A 14,146-nucleotide genomic window follows, 5' to 3' on the forward strand; every position below is an offset into this window, starting at 1 on the left:
ACCTGAGACGAACCCACTTCCAAACACAGGTTATGGCCCCGGTTACAGCCGCTGTAAACACTGTGAGATTCACTGTAACACCACTATTATCTCTGGGTTCATTCGAGGTGACAGCCGAGCCTCAAAACGACTTTGTACTCGGAGTTTTCTTGCAAGGAATTTGACTTTATCCTCCATAATCTTGAGGAATAACGCGGATACGTTAGAGAGACACAGCCGCAGCTCCTCTCCTGACTACAGGACAGCTGCTGGTCGTAAAGAAGACATATTTCCGAGTTAGATAACAAGCTGATAAGTGCAGTCAAGAAATTACCAGCAAACGACAATGTGCTCGGTAATAAGCAGGGTTGGACCGGTTCAACGGGCTCTGGCTGTCACGCTTCGCCTCAAAGCGAACACCGAGGGCTCGAGGTACGCGGCATCCGAGAGCAGGCGCTTCTGTCCCGGCTTCAGTACTCGTGTTGACCCGCTTCGAGACACCAGGAGGTCGTACTGCTCCAGAATGGCGCTGACCGATGGACTGCTCTTCAGACAGGTGGGTTCATGTGAATATGTCGTTTTGCTTCGCTTTAGTTCATCTCCAGTTCTGACATATTCACACAAGGCAGCTGTTTGTAAATAATAATGCTCAGCTAGCTAACGTTGGTAGGAAGTAAGCTAACCGTATTAGCCGTTAGCTTAATTATCTTGCTGTTAGATTGCGTTCAGAGTTGCAGTTTGTTTAAAATTGAGTCAAACTAAGTTATTGCATTCGTCGTTGTGGATTGTGATCGTGATATTTACAGGCTAACACATCCCTCACACACCCTCCGAGAGCCTGATAACAGTTTGTACAGTAACGTTTATGTTAGGAGCTGAAACATGGGGACACTGTACTGAACAGGAAGTCCAGAGAAAGGTTAAGCTTAAAGGATGGATCACTCTGAAGTTTGGAGAAGAAATTAACACTCAGAATTTTAAGTGAGGTGTAAATACACACACAGAGATATTTTATTTTTTCCGTAACTGAATAAAAAAGCTGTTCTCGGAGGAAAATAAAGTCCCCAAAACACTGTTTGAAACTATAAAAGGTGGCAGGGTCCGCCACATGTAAACAAAGTGTGTTGTCCTTTAAGGTCAGTTTGTTTATTCAGTCATGAAAACAAAGAGAGTTTGTTTATTTAGCCGTTAAAAAATCAGTCAATGTAGATCTTTGTCTTCTGATTAACATTTCTTACCTAAAACTCATAGTGCACATTTAAAGCAGTGGAGAGAGAGCATATGAGTTGCCAGTTTATTGTTGACCTTGGAAGCAAAAGTAAAAAAAAACAATCTCAACTCAAAGTCCCCTTTCTTCCCTACAGCTTTCTTTTTTTTTTTCCACTATCCATATCAAGGAAAGTTTGAGTTTGAGTTTTCGAGTTGAGACTGCACTGTTACCTTAGTATCTCTTGTTTTAATTACAGGTTTCTTTGGTTATAAACACTAAATATATATTCATGACAACACTTCACAAATTCAGATATTTTAACACATGCTGAGACAAGAGACCACATAACTCCGGTCCTTGTTACCCCTGACTGGTTACCTGTGAGTTTTTAAATTTGATTTTCAGATTTTATTGCTTGTTTTTTAAGGCCTTGAATGGTCTGGCTTCTTCAAAACCCTCTTTAACCTCACTTTTATTTTCATTTGTTGTCATTTTTTTTATTTTTATCTCATTTATTGCTAAGTTTGTTTGATTGTTTCATCACATTTTTTCACTGTAATGCACTTTGTAACTTTGTCTTGAAAGGTGCCATATAAAAAAAAAAAAACATGATTATTATTTTGCGTAAACAAGTAGCTTCACATAGTAATCTCTTCTATCTCTTTCTTTCTATCTCTGTATCTCACACATACAGACACACACGGTGTCAGAGGAGGACGGGGCGGACATATCTTTACCATCCTTTGTATCTTATTGCTGAGTCACTCATGTGCCCTCACCTGTTTTCTCTGTTTAGCTGTTTGAGTCGGAGAGCAGCACCTACACGTATCTGCTGGCAGACACGGAAACCAAAGACGCGATCCTCATCGATCCTGTACTGGAGACTATTGACAGGGACCTGAAGCTCGTACATGAACTGGGGCTCAATCTGAAAGTGGCAGGTAGCTAACCATATGGGGCTGGGCTATCAATTCAGAAAACTCTTAAATATAGGTGTCCCATCTTTGCCATCGTCCAGTACAACCCTCTCATTTGTTGATTTATGCTCATTTTCAATTCAAAACTTCTCAGATTCTGTCGCTAATTCTGCGGTAATTGAGGCTCTGACCTCCATTAGGCCAGGCTCACAGACCATTGTACGCTAAAAGCTTGTAGGTTACTCCTGACAAAAGACTATTAGGGCAGGAAAATATGTTGGAATGAACATCACAATATTCATAAAAATATTTTCCCAATCTTGCTACATGTAAAATGTAAAATTGTATGCAAGAGTACATTAAAAATTAGGAAACCCAGAACTCGACTGATACTAGATTTTGGGTGCAATGCGGATATTAGAGAGTAAAAACATTGTAATATCAGTGTTGGCCAATATTTTTAGGTACAGTAAATATTAACGCAGAATTTATAAATAAACACACATTTTTTGCAATGATCCGTTACACATTTCCATATGTAAGGGGAGCAGGATATTTTACAGTTAACCAATAAACTTTATTGCCCAAAATGACATCGGTGCACTGAAATATCCTCACTGGGAATTTTATAATTATAATGCACCTCAAACATCTTTATGCATTATCTAATACAAAAAAAATGAAATGTTCACATATGTCAATACAGATCAATACTGACATATCTGGTGTAGGCCAATACCAGCCCTATCAAAAAACAAAAAAATTCAATTGAAAAGACAAAATGTAATTTTAATTAGAATGTGCAGTCATTACTTTGGCAGACAGGAGCTATAGCATAACTTGCATATTATAAAACTATTCCAAAAACTTTTCTATGGTAATACTGCATTATTGCCAAACCCTGTGGTGATCCATGCTGTTTTCTTTTTGTGATAGTGAACACCCACTGCCATGCGGACCACATCACAAGCACAGGGCTGATGAAGAAAAGACTGGTTGGGCTGAAGAGCGCAATCTCCAAATTCAGCGGTGCCTCTGCAGATATCCTCCTGTCAGAGGGAGACAAGATCTCCTTTGGAAAACATGTAAGAATATTACTTGTTTCACTGCATAAACTCTGTCTTTACAACCCTCATTTTACAGAGGTTGATTGTGTTTGGATGTATCAAAATGTAAACTGAAATATAGTAGAAGTCTTTTCAGTGTCTCACTCCCAGTGTATTTCATAATACACGCCCAACACATTCTTTTGATCCATATCATCTGTTGCTTGGTCAAAACTACTTGTTAAGATAATTGAGTTGACCTTTGTCTCTGCTTTGCTCTAGTGTCTGACAGTGAGAGAGACACCGGGCCACACTGACGGGTGTGTGGCGCTGGTGTCGGGGGATCAGAGCATGGTTTTCACTGGGGACGCTCTGCTCATCAGAGGCTGTGGCAGGACCGACTTCCAGCAGGGTAGACATTCACTTTTATCCGTCCTCATAATCCCAAATCATTCCTTCATCACAGCCCCAGACAGAAAGCATTTATTTTTGTAATACTGCTAGAGGAACACAAGAGGGCAGTATTGCATCCGTTTTCCTGTGGATCGTCTTATCAGCAAGATGTTCTCTCTCTTATTCAGGCTGCCCTGAGAAGCTCTACAACTCAGTCCATCAGAAGATCTTCACTCTGCCTGAACAGTGCCTCGTCTACCCAGCACATGACTACTTAGGTTGGCTGAAAACTCGCACATCTTAAATGTTATGTCACACGTCATCGTCATACACATAGTCTGATTTTATGCATAGTATTGTAAAGCAACTAAAACTGATCACTGTGTCGTGTAATAACAACTTTAATATTTTTTGTATTGCTACTGTGATATTTATATAAAGTGAAAACAAGTCAGAAAAATGCCATTTCATTCATAATAATTTAAAACGGACGCCATCTGAACGCTGATGTATCCGTGTACATGTGTCACATCGTGTTTACACTGCATCTCCTGTTTGCACATCTGCCAGCACCATGTGATTTCGCCACAATGACTGAACATTATATTTCATTTGATTGATCTGTGAGGTTCAGCATCCGGTAATCGTTACGACCACAGTAGCCATAGATAATATATTTGGCAGTTTGTGTGTGTTTGTGCATCAGGTCAGACGGTGTCTTCTGTCGGTGAGGAGCGCAAGTTTAACCCACGGTTGACTAAGAGCCTGGCGGAGTTTGTGAACATCATGAACAACCTGAATCTCCCCAAGCCAAAGAAAATAGGTATCAAAAAACTTTTTCTGATCACCTCACACGCTCTGTTGTTGGTATACTTTAGTATAATTCCTTGGCCAGAAATGTCCAATGTCAAGTTTGTATCACCTCAGTGCACACTAACACCAAGATAATTTAAATGTCTTACTTGTGACCATACTTCCATTTCTGAGAACAGTTTGTTTTTCTTCTTCCGTTGCAGATGTTTCAGTGCCTGCAAATCTGGTTTGTGGAGTTCACCAAGTCTGAATGTCTGACAGAAGGGAGGATTTTAATCAAGTCAACCACATCACAGCAAAATAATCAACATCTACATGTTTTTATCCGAGCAGGATTAACATAAAACTGATTCCCATGAAGTGCTTTATTATGTGTATTAGGGTTGAACAGTGTCCACCATATTGTCACTGCTGTTTCCTACTGTCACTTTGGTGGCAACCTCTGATTGTCTCACCCAGCAGAGATAACCATCTCCAATCATCAGCGAAGGATGTCTGACATACACCCATGTGCTCGGCTTTAAAGGGTTTTGTCTCCACACAACATATCTGTCTCTTAGTTGTGTTCAGCCTCAGAAGTCTGAAACAAAGTTAGCTATACTGAGAAACCTTAGCGAAGAAAGCGCAAATAATGAATCTGAATCAGAAATACTTTAATTTAATCACTGTGGATATAAACAAGATTGAACTAGTGAAAGATTATACAACAAAGAGCAAATAAGAATAAATATATAAAGGACCTAAATATACGAAGTTATTTTTTTTACTAATGTAAAAGTACATAAAAGCAATAATATGTGACGACATTGTGTATGTATATGTACACATTTTTAAGTACACACGCTCAGAAATAGAGATGTGTGCCTTTTAGAAGCAAACGTAACAGGCTGCCTGCACTTTGACTAAGATTGAATACAAAAACCCACTAACAGTGGCCTGCAGCAAATAAAACACAGCCACCAAGCAGAAAATAATAAACACGACATGGAAATGTAACTTTAGTGTCACAAACAGCAACAATCCTGCCTTAAGGCAACTGTGAGGGAACACACTACCCTTTCTTTGCCCTTTCTGGGGGGCTTTTAAAATCACATTGTTACGATGGGCCCAACACAGACGTGTATTTATGTAAATGTGAAGATTGTATATTATTCATGTCCTGGTGATCATGCTTGAAATAGAAATGCAATCGGTTCCATTGTATGATTAAATGAGTGCTCCAGATCTGTACATGAGGGAAAACCACTCTTGGTATTTTTGTATTAACTAAATTTAAATATGGCAATTCTTTATTCGGCTGTGTTTTTATGAATCTGGGGGGACATTTACGAGGAGAGCTCCGATGGGAATGTTCCATTCAATGTTTGGTTTAGTATTCATGAATGCTTAGCTGGAACAATCGAGTCCTTCCACATGGCCTTTTCCAGTGATCCGGGCTCCTTTAGCCGAGGCTTCGGGCACACACACCGCTCACAGTGTTGCCAGCCACGGCCTTTTTGCATAGCAGGAAGAAAACTATGTTATTTGCATTTACAATCTGAGGACCAAGTTTCCATTGACAACATGTTATTAACCATGTGTTTTTGCTTTCAACACTCATCTGTTCCTGTAGATGTCTAATTGTCTATAGAAATGTGTGTCATTATCTCAGTAAGGTATGACGAAGAGTTTCCTTGCCCAGTATCAACGCAGTGAACTCCTCTGGATTTCCAGATGCTCAATATTAGCTGCTCTCAGCCTGTGTTTAACAGATCACCAGCAGTGAGACAGGTTTGTTTGGGAGTGTCGGCCTCTGACTCAGCCGCATGCGTCTGCCAGAGAAATGTGCACATGTGATTGTATGCTGTGTGAAAATCGGGACTGATTGCGAGCGTTTACGAGTATCAGAATGTTTCTATTGAGCTGTTTTCATGTGTTCCTCCTGATTTTTACTCTTTCAAGATTTAGAGGTTAGGGTTAATTATCATCACTAATGTAATTAACAGATTTTAACAAAAGACTCGTCTTCTCCATGTGATAATAGTTGTATAATTTCCGATTTGGCTTTGCAGGAAGCTTTAAAAAAAAAGTATTGAAAAACAACAACATCTAATGAGATAGAGGTTATCACAGCTTGGGTTTGAAGGCTACAAGTTTGAGCTTGAGAGTTCAAAACGGGGGTGTTTTAAAGGCGTGAGGGTTGACCGGCCAGGCTTATCTCCACAGCGCTGTGTCAGCGCTGGAGAATGTCGGGCGGCACCAGCTCTCATGCTGGTACAAGGGGAAAAAACTCTGGCTTGTTTGTGTTTATTTGAACCAATAACAGTCTTCTTGAGTGGCACTAAACCAGAATAAAGTGATGGTGACACCGTAGTGTCAGGGGGATCTTGTTTGCACGTGCTGTTGCCTTCTTGCTAGACAAGCTAACAGCTCTGTGACCAGGTTAGTAGTAGGTTAACGCGTTGTATGAGGTGAATGAGGTGGATTCTGGAAACAGTAACACATAGATAGTGAAGGAGAGCAGAATGATGCCTGGCAGGCAGTCAGGCTACAAAGGGTCTGACAAAAGATTAGATTTTCATTACTTGAAGTGTAAGTTTAACATTTGCGAGTTTTAACATTTTACAAGGGGCTAAAAGTGAAGACAGCGCTGCCTCTGCTGCACAGGTTTTGACTGTTCTGCCTTACATTCACTTCTTAATAGAAGTATTGGAATATCCCTTTTTTTTTTTTTTTTTACAGGAAACTAGAATGGTTCACAGCAGCCCATTGAATTAGTTTAAAAGACAAAGACCTCTATTTTATTAAGCTGCTATGCAAAGTAAAAAGCAAAAGCAGAAAACATCATGTATTCCCGGTGTTCTGGTAATAATGGTTTGGGAGGATCCAACATCATAGCAACAAACTTGTGGACCCTGTTTACTCAGAAACGGGGATGCACAGATCTGATTCATCGCAGAAGGCCTTATAAAGCAGATCAGGTATCAACCATGATTCGACCAATCCACATTGAATACAGTTATTTTTGACAATGTTGTGACCAAAAGAAAACCCAGCTTTTGCTCGCTCAATTACCGGTATGTTCACAGAATCAGTTTCTAGAGCAACAATCCGAGACCTCATGTCATCTAATACCAAAGTGGCTCTTCTGAGTGTCACACATTGACGTATAAAGGTTTAAAATTTAGGAAAAACGGGCCAATAACTCCAACTCCTTAAATCCAATCCATTCCCTTTCCGCTGCACTTGTTATTGTGGTCATGACATGCATATCTTTGATGTTTCGGGAGTGAAACGCCTGCGAGATGCGCGGCAACTATTGTAATAAAGAAGACTTGTGAAAGAATAGAAAGAAGTGTCGGATAGAGAAAAGGGTGGGTGATATCTGTTGGCTGGCCTGATGGAAGTTAATACTGTCAGCACACACACAGACACACAGACACACACACACCATCTACCAGCTGTCTCTGTCAGCACCTGAGACAAACAACATTATTGGGCCGCCTCTGCCCCACCTTGTGTCCCCGCTGACAGACACCGGCATTGTTATTTAATCCAAAACAGGACGTGCGTCGAGCTACAAGATATGTGGCTCCGGCGGAACGGTCGTTTGTAAAAATGCTCCTATTCTCTTTAACCTGCCTTCTCTGCTGCGGGGAAGCGAAGGTGCCAGCTGTCCTTTCACCCAGTCTGTGTCACCCATCTGCCAGCCCCTCTTTCAGCCCCCTCGCTCACACCACTCGCTCTGTGCCACCGTGAACCGACTGCCCATTCTCTCTCACACCGGCCACATGTCACTGGAAAGAATCTATTACACTATCAGCTCATTCAGAAAGAGCTGTAAAGAGGCCAGTCAGGGCGATAAAAGCCCTCAGAGTGAAGAGCAGCTCTACCCAACAGAACCTAAAGAGAACCCTCCTATAGGGACTTAAAGTGTATCTGTTGTTCTCAGTATTGAGCTCAGAGTGGTCTTGTAATTGTTTCAAAATGTCAGTAAGCGTGGAGTTATTGCTGTCCTTAAATCTTTCATTGTTTCACTAACATTTGCTTCTGGAATTCACATGGCTGTGGTACCTCACAGCGACCGTCTAATACTTTGCGGTATTTAAATCTCCGCTGGGATCAAAACAAGGCCGCTATAGGCACTTGCTCTTTGTCGGTGTCACTAAACAGGAAGTGCTCTTTGTATGTGTACATAGTCAACCAGGTCATGGGATTTCTAACAGTGGTAAGTCACACTGCTGAGATGGTTCTGGGATATCTGATAGTAGTTTTCATCATATTACCACGTTAAAGGGGCGCTGTTGAACGTCTGTGTTGTGCTGGAAGCCGGTCGTTTGCTCTCGTTAGCAGACCCCATTTCAAAACAAATGTGTACTACTGTTAATCCCGTATGCTGAGCAGTGAGGCAATCAAGATTGTGCATGAAGTCATCACAAAGAAATCCACAACCAGCAGCATTAAACAACTTATACAAAGGCTGATAGGCAACCGAGAGAGACAAAGAAGGTCTCATATTTTCTCGTCACATAACACTCACACACACAGTAAAAAAGAGATTAATACCTGTGAATTGCTTCAAATTGATATATTGAGTTCCTTTAATATCCTGTTAGGACTTTTGGTTAGTTTGTTGTATTCTATAGTAAAAACGTTGCACTTGTTACTTCCAGAGAATCGTGATGGTTGGCAGTGGTGGTCCTAGACCAGTTTGAATAGGGGGGCCAGGTTTGGGCCGGCTTTTTTGTTCGGGGACACATACAACCCGGGAAAAAAAGACAAATCCCTCATTCAAACGAGGGATAAATGGGGCTTAAAACAGTGATTACAATTTCAACAATTTTGATTTCCGCCTTTTCCTTCAGTATAAAATACCTGCAAGAAATCTGTCATTGTATTATTGATGCGGACTCCCTGTCGGGGGGGCCACAGGGGGGTCCGGACTCAGAGTTACGGGGGCACTGGCCCCTGTTGCCCCCCCCCCCCCCCCCCAGAACCGCCCCTGATGGTTGGTGAGTATGAGCTAAGGAGACATCTCGCTTCTTTCCCATCTATGCTGAGAGCTGGGCGCGTGCAATACCTATCAACCAATGACAAAGTAATGCTGTTTACTTTTTAAATAACTGTTATATCAGTCTCTATCTCAAGTCTATAGCATCACACCAGAAAGCTGATAGTTGTGCTTTAATCACAGTCAATCAGAGCTGGAGACCTTAAATATCCATGACTACCGTAGAGACATTTGATTCATGTGTGTGCCAATTTAAAACAATTATCAGTAAAAACAGAAGCCAGGTGTGAGTGAGTGCTAGTTGTTTTTTTGTCCAGTATAAACGGGTTATTAAATGCCCCTGTATGTAGGTAAAAATGCAATAATGTGCCTCTAAAGGCTCTGAGGGGCCTGTCTACACATACTGTAGTATCTTTCTCTGAGCATCAGGGTCTTTTCTCACAAATTTTCAGAACGGAGTTGGTGGCATCACCACTGGTTTTTTTTTTTGTTTTTGTTAGCCAACCAGTCACATATTTCTGATGGAAAAGATGGTGGCTGTTTTTCTGGCTTACGCATTTACTTGCTGGTTATGTGGCCAATTGAATATTTGCAGTAGAGTTTCCCCTATGGGCCTATAGACTTTACATTGTGATGATGTTACAGATTTCTAAATCGCTTTACAGTGATACAGATTACTTCACATTGCTGCAGCAAAATATAATGTGTACCTGTGATAGAGTAAAGAAGAAGATGCAAAGACAATGATGATCTAACCTATGGAGGAATTGATTTGACGTAAGGTCAATGGTTAGAATAGTATAAATAGAGTGTTTTCCTTTTTTTATGTGATTTTGAGGTGTGATTTCTCTTTGCTGCAGTGAAATGGAACCAAATGTGTACCTGTGATAGAGTAAGACATCAGGGAGGAGATGGAATGATGATGAAGAACCAACCTATGAAGGAATTAGTTTGGTGAAAGGTCAAAGTCAGAATAACATAAAAGATCTTTTGACTTGGTTTTGACCATAAATTCAAAATTCAAGCAATCCATGTACAATATTTCAAGATTTCGGGCATGATAGGAGATGATATTTGGAGTTACTGACCACAATAACTATTAACAACCAACACAAAAACTAAATAAAATAAAAGCCCACTCCTATAAAGCCCCCCAAACAAACAGGATAAACAAACACAGCAGACGCCCCACTGAGCCAAGAGAGTGTTTTAATGTGAAATTTCAACAAACAGGTGCAGTGGGAATAACTGGGTTTAATACCATCAAGGAGAACATCAGAGTAAACACTTGGATCACTTGGATTCGTCTGATAAACGATCTGTAAAATAAAACTGATTAAATGAGGAGAATGTTCAATCTTCATAAAGAACACATCAGCAAAAGTACGTCGGCTGTATGTATCTTTTAGGACCTTCACTTTGCTCTAGGACCATGTTTACCCTGTTTACTCTAGTTGAGGCGCAATAAAAATCAGAAAGTGGCTCAGTTTACCACAGTGGCATACTTTACCTATCCAAATTGGAAAAACATATAACTGACTGTACTTTTATAAGCTTTCATTCTGGCAGCAGTATAGGGTGAGGGATCGCAAATGCCCAACACTTGCAGTTCATGTCTATATTGTTCCTTTTCTACGGTGATTTAAAGAACTGTGCAAGGGGGAAATTTTCCATTTTTTGCTGGGTCTCTACGCAAAGTCAGGTATGAGCTGCTGTCCAGGTCTACAGTTTTTCCCTCCAGGTCAGTGTACGGGTCACGTGACTGACAAGTATGAATAGGGAAAATACTTTTTGTGCCACAGGAGATTTTTTTTCAGCTGCAGTACCGTGAATGGCCACCATGCCAGATTTGGAAGCAAAGCCAAGCGGCACTCTCCTCCGAGGCCTGATCCTGAACTTATGTAAACTCTTGTAACAGAAACAGAAATGTCTGTTTGTGTCAGCAGATTGTCTGTACGCTGAATGTTGATGATTGCTTTTATCAATCCTTTGTGTTGTGAGCTTGTTATTAGCTGTTTGGTCAGCCCTCTGTTACCATATCGATAGCTAATGTAATCAAAAACGAGCGTGCAGCCTTTTCTCTGTTGACACACAACACTTCATCACAGCTCTCCGCATAAAAACGCAATGTGGACACTGAACCTAAAGTTTTAAATAGTTCATATTGTTGGTGCTGTTATTTTACTTTAAATCTGACTCAGCCTGACTACCTGCGGAGCAAAGATTCAAGAGCGTGGAGTGATACGAAATACATGAATCAGAGGCAAAAAGGCCACTTTCATTGACAACAGTCAAATATGCTTAGCAGCGGTCAATTATACGAAAATAATTGACCGCCAAACGTTGGGAAGGCCCATTCAAGTGAATGGAGCATTCTACAGCATTAAAGAGCCGTGTAATAACAGGGTTTAAATGCTTCACAACTGTCTCCGTGTTGGTGCCCCACCAAATGCAGCTGGTGCCCTTTTTTATAATTCGGCCCCCGGTCCTCAGAAAGCCTGAGTCCGCCTCTTACTTTTTATATTACCTGCTCAAAACTAGTTATTAGTTGATATTTTCGTGTTTCTCTGTGAATTTTTAACTTGTGGTCACACCAGATGTATTCTGCTCCTCTGTGATCGACCTGAGTTCCCCTCCTCTACACTGACCGCATTAGTTCACTCTCCTGCTCTTTATCACTGTATTATTAAAACTACTCCCACGGGGGAGGCTGTCATGAAGAGTATTTAAGTGGCCTTTTTAACTTCGCTGTGCGCTTGGCAGCCTGCCCTGGTGACTCTTTTAGTTGAGCCGCTCCACAATGAGAAAGCCCCGTCAGTTCCCAGAATAGAAAATCCCATTTCGGTGCGGAACTCGAACGGGACTTTCACTGCTGCTGCTGCTGCTGCTGGTGAACTGCAGCACAGGAGCCGGCGGTGAGTTTGGACTGAGAGGATATATTACCTTGTTTCATGTTTGTTCATGACACTTGTATATGTCGACTCCCGCCTCTTCCTCCTCCTCCTCCTCCTCCTCCTGCGCGTGCCTCCAGCCCAGCCTCACCTGTTGACGCCGACAGCAGCTCACACCGACCTGTCATGTCTCCCGGGAGGGACTGAATCAAACCAACTGCAGGTGAAATAAAGAAAAACACCAACAGAAAAGTGGAGTTAAGGTGGTTGTGAGACTTTGAGAGAGGGGGGGGGGGGAAAACCAGCTGGTGAGCTCGAAGAAACTTAAAGTGAAAGAAAAAAGTGACGTGTGGATTTTGTTCCTGTTTGGTTTCAACCCGGCGTCGTCAGCATGTTGTGAAGTTTGAGCTCCTACAAGTGTCTTCGTTCCTCCAGGTAAGACTCGCCGCCTTTGTTGTCTTGTTGTGTCTGCAGAGAGAGTTTCCACCTCTCACAACACACACACACGCTTTGTGCCCTGCTGCTGTTTCCTGGTGTGCGCTAAATATCGGACAGAAACCTCCAATGCGAGAGAAAATGTTCACAAAAATATCCTTAAATGGTATATGTGACTTTAATGTGAAGCTTCGTAACACTTGAACTTTAAATTACCTTGATTAGACTTAATTTGATTTAATTATTAATCACCCTGCACCTTTTTTTATAACAAAAGAGGAATCAGCAGAAAGCTTCCTGGTGATGTTGAATGCACCACCTAAAACCACCTTCATGCTTGAGACTTGTCTGTGGCTGCATCTGTAAAGATACTCATGATTCATTGAGTCAGATTTCTTATGTTGTGTCCCACCCTTCAGCCTGAACACACACACACACACACACACACACACCACAATGATTAAGATTATTCATCTTATCTGTGAGACTTTCTCAGCTAAAAACCTAACCTCAGTTTACACGAGTCCCCCTCCTCTTTGTTTACAGTGACCGCCAGATATCTGAGCTTTTTATCCCTCCATCAGCACATTACAGGGTAAACAGAGAGGGTGGGAGTGTAGGTCGAGGGGTAGATTGAGGGTTTGTTCTGTCTTTCTAGGGTTTGTTCTGCCTTTAGTTGTTCCCTGTCCCCCTCTCTCTCTTCCTCTCTCTTACACGCACCTTGTTTTGACCTGCTCTGTACAAATCTGTGTCTGAGCCCGACATCCTGAGCTGTCATTAATGGATCACTGTTTTCTTGCATCACATTTCCCAGAGAGTTACTCAGGCCAAAGGAATCTCTGTCGGTGCAGTCGAACCTGTAGCGGTGCCAGGAGCTGCACACAGTAGCATAATGGGAGTTGATAATGGATTTTCTCGCTGTGTACATTTACATTTCTTGGTTTAAGTAGATTTTCTGATGTGTAGGGAGAGTTAAAGCCGACAGGTAGATGTAGGTAAAGCTTAATGGACACCTCTCTGTCCCTCAAACCTCCCTGGTTGTGTTATTTATTGCAGACAGCAGATGTTTTCGTGTATGACAGCAAAGGTATTTGAGTGTCTGAGTGTGCCGTGATGGTGAACCAGCATGCGTGACACCCTGAACTAAATCAAATCTAGCCATCATTAATGTTATTATCTACACCTGTGCTTTTCTTTAACTGTTTAAAGGTATATTATGTAACATTTCTGCATAAAGATGTCGAAAAAGCAAACACAAACCCCCCAGAATAAATGTTCACCGAGAACGTTTCTGCACAGTTACAGAGAAGTTGGAGCTGAATGTTTTTTTTTTAATGTTCACAACATCACAGTTTGGCTGTTTTGGTCACCGTTATCACGACTTCCTGTAAAAAATGCCGATGTTTGTCGCCGCGCATCAAGAAATATCCACAGGTGTGCGTTAAAGATATCCAGTAATGTGACTCGTTGTG

The 14,146-nt window shown here is 41.5% G+C and overlaps 2 protein-coding genes across 3 annotated transcripts in view; both read left to right on the forward strand.

Annotated features, from left to right (window-relative positions):
* ethe1 (ETHE1 persulfide dioxygenase) lies at positions 1-5,650 on the forward strand. The gene is made up of 7 exons (XM_030392981.1): positions 1-535; positions 1,986-2,130; positions 3,043-3,191; positions 3,435-3,564; positions 3,734-3,823; positions 4,252-4,368; positions 4,562-5,650. The coding sequence occupies exons 1-7, from the start codon at positions 326-328 to the stop codon at positions 4,606-4,608; spliced, it is 888 nt and encodes a 295-aa protein (XP_030248841.1). The 5' UTR covers positions 1-325; the 3' UTR covers positions 4,609-5,650.
* Positions 5,651-12,132: 6,482 nt separating this feature from the next.
* phldb3 (pleckstrin homology-like domain, family B, member 3) overlaps positions 12,133-14,146 on the forward strand; it is a 31,422-nt gene continuing 29,408 nt past the window's right edge. Inside the window, exon 1 of one of the 2 annotated variants that reach the window (XM_030392963.1) lies at positions 12,133-12,674. The gene's annotated coding sequence lies outside the window, so the exon portion shown is untranslated. The remainder of the gene's footprint in view (positions 12,675-14,146) is intronic. The other variant, XM_030392962.1, reaches the window with a different exon arrangement.

The sequence above is a fragment of the Sparus aurata genome, chromosome 17, assembly GCF_900880675.1.
Source record: "Sparus aurata chromosome 17, fSpaAur1.1, whole genome shotgun sequence".
NCBI classification, from domain to species: Eukaryota; Metazoa; Chordata; class Actinopteri; order Spariformes; family Sparidae; genus Sparus; species Sparus aurata.

Coding starts and splice junctions, on each gene's coding strand:
- ethe1 (XM_030392981.1), top strand. CDS start 326: ATGTGCTCGGTAATAAGCAGGGTTGGACCGGTTCAACGGGCTCTGGCT. Junction 3,192..3,434: donor AGATCTCCTTTGGAAAACAT/GTAAGAATATTA, acceptor GCTTTGCTCTAG/TGTCTGACAGTGAGAGAGAC. Junction 3,824..4,251: donor CCCAGCACATGACTACTTAG/GTTGGCTGAAAA, acceptor TTTGTGCATCAG/GTCAGACGGTGTCTTCTGTC.